We start from the raw sequence: 6,161 nt of genomic DNA, 5'->3' as shown, positions 1-6,161 counted from the left end.
AATAAATTACATTTTAAAATATTTTCAAATAGAAAACAGTTATTTTAAATTGTAATAATATTTCACAATATTACTGATTTTACTGTATTTTTAATTAAATAAATGCAGCCTTGGTGAGCAGACAAAACTTCTTTTAAAGACATTAAAAATCTTACCGATCCCAATCTTTTGAACGGTATATAATATATATATATATATAAAACACTGCCCTGGAACATCTAAAAAGAGTCATTGTATTGAACAGGTCAAGGACATGCTTCAGGATTACTTCCTTTGTGTTCAGCAGAAGAAAGAAAGCCATATAGATTTGTAACAACATGATGGACAGTAAATTATGACAAATTTTATTTTAGTGAGGAATTCCTTTAACTTTTAGTTTTAACTGGTGTTCAAGGACACTCTAAACGTGAAGCGCGAGGCGATCACAGTTAATTATGCTTCAGGATAGCAACTTCATATCAGTTTATGATTCAAGTTTATGAAAAGTGAAAACTTGATTCAGCATGATAATCGTGAATGACCTGTATGACCAGCATAAACAACTATTTTCACAATATAACCACGCTGCCTTGATACTTCATTATCTGATGTAGATACTAGAAAGATCAGCATTTGTGGTGACTTTAGGTCCAGCTCATTTAGACATTATCACTCGCTACTGAACACAAATTATCATCACAAATAGTCGTTGTCTACAAAGATGAGGCAGAGAGGGTGAGAGCTGAACTGTCTTCTCAAAGGTCACTCACAGAAACAGTGATTACAAGAAAAACTACATCACAGAACTGCAAAGAGTCACGTGAACCTCACCTTGACAACATGCGACGAATACGTCCACAGGTTCCTTTAGTGCCTTTGATAGTCACTGCAGATCATCGGTTTTGGGACAAAAGTAAATGAACTAATCTTCTCACTGTCTCTACGACGAGCGGCGGCGAGATGCCCGTGAAGTCCCGTGAAGTCAAGTCGGCTACAAAACTGAAGCTTATCCACAATAAAAGTCCCGTCGTCTCCGAGTTAAGTGATTTATTAGCATGTTCTTTACTAGTCGTTAAAATAAAATAGAAAAAATTCAGACACACAGAAAAAAAAGATTTTGTTATTCTTCTTAGTGTTTTAATCAGTTTAAAACAATTAATTTTATTAGTATTGTTTTAGCACAAAAAATCACATTACAAGCTTGTTCTCAGTTGCTTCCGGGTAAAGAAACTTAATAATACAATAAAATGAAAAGAATAATTAACAAAACTTTTTCATCCGTTTTTCCCACGTCTGATTCTCAAGTAGTCGTGGATTGACCATTCTGTTTAATAATAATGTTTTTTAAAAAACAGGTATTTTGAAAAGCTCGTTTTGTGGCACGTTCACTACGTGTGACGTTTCAAGTGATGTGATGCAATAGAAACTTTCAGTACTTCCGTTGCCACATGGCAAGTTTGTGCATAATGTTGGCCAAAATGTATTTATGAGGGTCTTTATTTACGTTTTGCAGTGTTTCATGATTTTTATTTGTTCGGGTAATTATGTACATATAGCTTCTGCCTTCACTTAATAATTAATAAGACATTTCATGAGTTAAATGTGGCATGGAGTCCAAATGATTTAACTCCAATGGAAAATTAGCTTTTTAACTTAAAAAAAGAAAAGAAAAGAAGAAATGTAGCGATTTATTCATTTGAGTAGATTATAAAATATATACTTGAAAATAGAATTTAGCTTTTTACAGCTTTTTATTAAAGCTCTTCAGGAAAAGTGTGGATGATCTTTCTCGTATGGAATTAATATAATTAATATATTTTAGTTCTCTATTTATTTAATATTCTTTTTTTTAATGTTTTTTATACTAAATTATATTTATGGAATAGTTGTGATCTATTTATTACCTGTTAACCATTTCGTAAATCTTGAATGCTTTGGAGCAACGACTTAAGTTGAAAACTAAAAATCTGAAACTAAAAAAAGTTTATTATGAAAAGTGCACAAAAAAAATACTATTTTTAAATTTTATATGAAATGTATATTTTCCAAAACATGTTTTGCTAAACAAGTTTTGTTCCAAATTTGAGGTTTATAACTCAAAACAATTAGCTTTTAGTACGATTTTTTTGGGGCGCAGTACCAAAAGTTTGAAATTGAAATTCATCTCCCATTCATTTACAATGCTGTCATTTTCGACCGTGAACAGTACAATTGTGACTATTTCTTACAGGACCAATTACCTTTTAGAATTATGTCCATGAATTTTTTTCTTTTTTCCACATAGCATGTGCCAAAACGTTTACAGAGCTTCATAACATTCAAATGGATCTAAAGAGTAGATCATGGTTAAACAATATTCACTAACTGTGATCCATCTGCATTGTTCAGGAGAAAGAAGTGAACCAATTCACAGAGATAATATAGTGTGGATCCATTTGTACACAGAGACATTTATTACATTTTCACAGCAGGTTCAGATAGAGGAATGCCACCGACATATACAGAACAAGAGCGCAGAGAGGAATTGTGGAGCTAATTTAATTACTATTACTACATTAAGATAATTGTACGAGACAATGAGCTTTGTCACAAAAGAGCCGTTGAAAAAAATTAAACTGTGTATACATCAATTAGATAAAACAATAACATCTGATTACTTATAAATTAAGAACATAGCATCAAAATACAAACATTTAAAGGTATCATTCACAAAGAGAGAAGCTCACTCTGATAAACCAGACAATACTACAGTTAACCAAGAGAGCAGAGACAAAGACTTGCATTGGTTCATATTAAAGATGTATGCGAACAAATGAAAAATACTGCAGAAATGTGTATGTAAAGACCGTTGATTGGTTTATGCATCAATGAATATCTGTTTAAATTGTGGGAAATGTGTTGTTGCAAAACAGAAAAGAAGTGTTTTTATTAAGCTGTGATTTTTAATATTATGATTGTAACATGTGATATGTCCAGTAGCAGTCTTTGTCTCAGTGCTTTGTGGGCCTTTAGAGATTGTAACGGATGTGGTGGTCGGACAGAGCTGTTTATCCAGAGACGCGGTAATTGGCGTGGATCTCTGGCTTAATGTCGCACACCATCTTCAGCAGGTTTCCAAGCACAGCCTCCTTGTTCTTCTGAAAACTGCTCTGGATGCATCTCATCTTATCAATGGTCTCCTTATCCACCTCTACAGCAGAGTTTCCATGGGACCCTAGTGCCTGCAGGACCATGCAATGAGACATTTACTTTATGTTATAGTTGTATTCAGAACTAATACTAATGCACAAGCACGTTTCTTCTGATTACAGTACGACGTTATTTGGATTTGTTAAGAATGTGTGACTCCTAGGGGTCCGAGATGGAACTGCAGAGGATTTGTGAGATTTTCATAACTGTTAAATGTAACTATTTATTGAACAATGTTTACCATGTTGTAAAAGCAATAACTTTAAGGTGTGCATCACAATGATTTTGTAAGGTGGACAAGTAAAGCACAGAGTAGCTCACTGCTTTATTTTACTCTGATCTTATATATAACAGTGACTGCCCACTTTTTTTCCTTTTCATTTTTCCCATAGGGGATTTTTAAAAAAATTTGTGAAAGAGTTGAAGAGTTATAAACCATGAACTGGAACAAACCAACAAGCTTCGAGGTGAAGGAAAAGAACTACAATCCCATGAAGCATTGCAAATGATATAAATAATCATTAATTTAATGTTGATTGTGTATATAAAAATAAACTATTTTATGGTTATAGCAAAAATCCTATTAATAATTATACTATATTATATATATATATATATATATAAATAAATTACACACACACACACACACACATATATATATATATATCAGCAGTTCGGAGTGCCAAAGTCACGTGATTTCAGCAGTTTGGCGGTTTGACACGTGATCCGAATCATGATTCGACACGCTGATTCATTATGCTCTGAAGCTTCCTGAAGCAGTGTTTTGAAATCGGCCATCATTGTATAAGTCGTTTTTTAGTTTTTTGGCGCATCAAAAATATTCTTGTCGCTTTATAATACTAATATTAATATTAACACTGAACTCACATGAACTGATTTAAATATGTTTTTAGTACATTATTACATGATCTTGAGAGAGCAAATGTCATTGCTGGCTATGTAGGCCTCACTGAGCCATTGGATTTCAACAAAAATATCTTATTTTGTGAAGATGAACTTGATGAAGTTCTTACGGGTGTGGAACGGTACGAGGGTGAGTAATAAATGACGGAATTTTCATTTTTGGGTGAACTAACCCTTTAACAACCTCGTAGCTCATAGTAGGTCTGTTTTAAAAGTTTTTAAGTTAACGTTAAAAAAATAAATTCCCTTAAATAAAATGAATGGGAATTCTCACCGCAGCCTCCTTTGTCTTAAACTCCTTCTCCCTTTGCAGACGGTACTGCTCAATCTCGGCCTGCGCCTCCTCTTTGGCCTGCTTCAGACGCCGATTCTTTCCTATTAAAAAACACACACAATGCTCATAATAGTACATTAATATCAGTGCCAACTGTATAGAAAAATAAAAAAAAAGATAATGCAGTAAAGTATTGCCCTAACAGGGAAATTCCTCTCTTGTATAATGAGAGCCACCAACAGAAAATCCATTTAAAAACAGGAACTGAGTAAATGTCCAGTGAGTCAATGTCACTCTCCTCCAGTAAAGGAGATATTTAGTACACTTACAGTCATTATTTCCTTCACTATAAAGAACAAATTTGAAATCTCCCACAGAAATATCAACAAAAATGTGCAAAATTCCTCAACAGAGTGATGAGCTCAAATCTGATTTCAAAGATTAAAATGTGGTGATGCAGAGATGTCCGTATTTACTTTGTGTTTCAAACCTTTACAAACATCATCACTGTAAATGAAATGAGCGATAAGGAATAATTGCATTAAATGTAAACAATTGGTGTAAATATAATCAATCATACAGGCTTTTCTACCGAGCAGTTAGCAAGTCTGTCACCCGAAGAGAATGAGCAGTTGAAAATATTCCCACTTGATCGACAATGGAAATAATAGAACAATGGAATTTTTTTTTAAATCAAGCTAATTCATTCATTTACACGTTGATATTTGTATACATAGATGAGAGACTAATGGCTTGGTGGGCAGTTAGCATGTTTAGCTAAGCGCCAGTCTGTAGCGATGACAAGCAAAACGACAACTTACTTTTACGGGCTTCAGCGACCTTTTCTGCGGCTCTTTTCTCGGCCTGCAGCAGCTGCTGGATGCCCTGAGACTGGCTCGCCATTCTTCAGTAAGAGGTATATTTAAGACACTGCGGATGGAGATGTTTGGATGTCCGTATCTCCCGCAGTGGAAGGTCGACTGAACGTCAGCTGACAAGCGTCACACTGGACCGCTGATGACAATCACGTGACTGCACGAGACTAGTAGCGTGTCATAATTTCACGCTACCATTAGGGGGCGCGAGTGATGCAGTATATTTTTTAATCTGACAGTCTATGGTTTTAATGCAGGGGTACTCAAGTTCAGAGGCCAAGAGGGCCGCATTTTAACCAAATGAAACGCAAAGGGCCACAAATTATAACTTGGATCATAAGACTTTTATTTAGGCCTACTTAAGACAATATTTGTAGTTTTACTGTTTATTTACTAAAAGTGCATTTTTTAAGGTCTGGCTGTTGTTCACTGGCTGATGAGAGTTTGTCCATAAGACGAAAACATTGCACTTTTTTATAGTCTTTTTATACTCCATTGCACCTTTTTAACACTTTTTATAGCACCTATTTATACTCAGAGAATAAATGTTTTATTATTTGTATTATTATTACCTACCTTTTCATTTGGTCAGAATCCAAAAATATTTTTTCTTTTTTTTAATGTTCAATCACAATTTTATGAATTATCTAACTATAACCAACGTTGTAAACATGATGAATCAGATATTCTCCGTGAGCTCAATGATGTGATGACAGATCTGTAATGGGAGCGCTGCTTGCTTTCTGTTTATAACACATTGACATTAAGAATAAAAGGTGTGTTTTTCATGCTGCTCGGCAACTTACACACTGCAAAGTTTGAGGAATGTCAACTGCATTTCATCATGGAAAAATAAGGTTACTTTGTTTTTTACTTGCGCGCACAGTCACGAGCCTTTGATGGCGTTCACGAACACAAGT

At 34.3% G+C, this 6,161-nt stretch overlaps 1 protein-coding gene across 1 annotated transcript; it reads right to left on the bottom strand.

Annotated features, from left to right (window-relative positions):
• Positions 1-2,509: 2,509 nt before the first annotated feature.
• atp6v1g1 (ATPase H+ transporting V1 subunit G1) lies at positions 2,510-5,386 on the bottom strand. The gene is made up of 3 exons (XM_067406578.1): positions 5,188-5,386; positions 4,367-4,467; positions 2,510-3,200 (listed from the first exon to the last, which is right to left on the bottom strand). The coding sequence occupies exons 1-3, from the start codon at positions 5,267-5,269 to the stop codon at positions 3,027-3,029; spliced, it is 357 nt and encodes a 118-aa protein (XP_067262679.1). The 5' UTR covers positions 5,270-5,386; the 3' UTR covers positions 2,510-3,026.
• Positions 5,387-6,161: the final 775 nt, after the last annotated feature.

This window comes from Chanodichthys erythropterus, chromosome 13 (genome assembly GCF_024489055.1).
Source record: "Chanodichthys erythropterus isolate Z2021 chromosome 13, ASM2448905v1, whole genome shotgun sequence".
NCBI classification, from domain to species: domain Eukaryota; kingdom Metazoa; phylum Chordata; class Actinopteri; order Cypriniformes; family Xenocyprididae; genus Chanodichthys; species Chanodichthys erythropterus.
The sequence above is the reverse complement of the archived record's forward strand: the minus strand, read 5'-3'. Positions and strand labels throughout refer to the sequence as shown.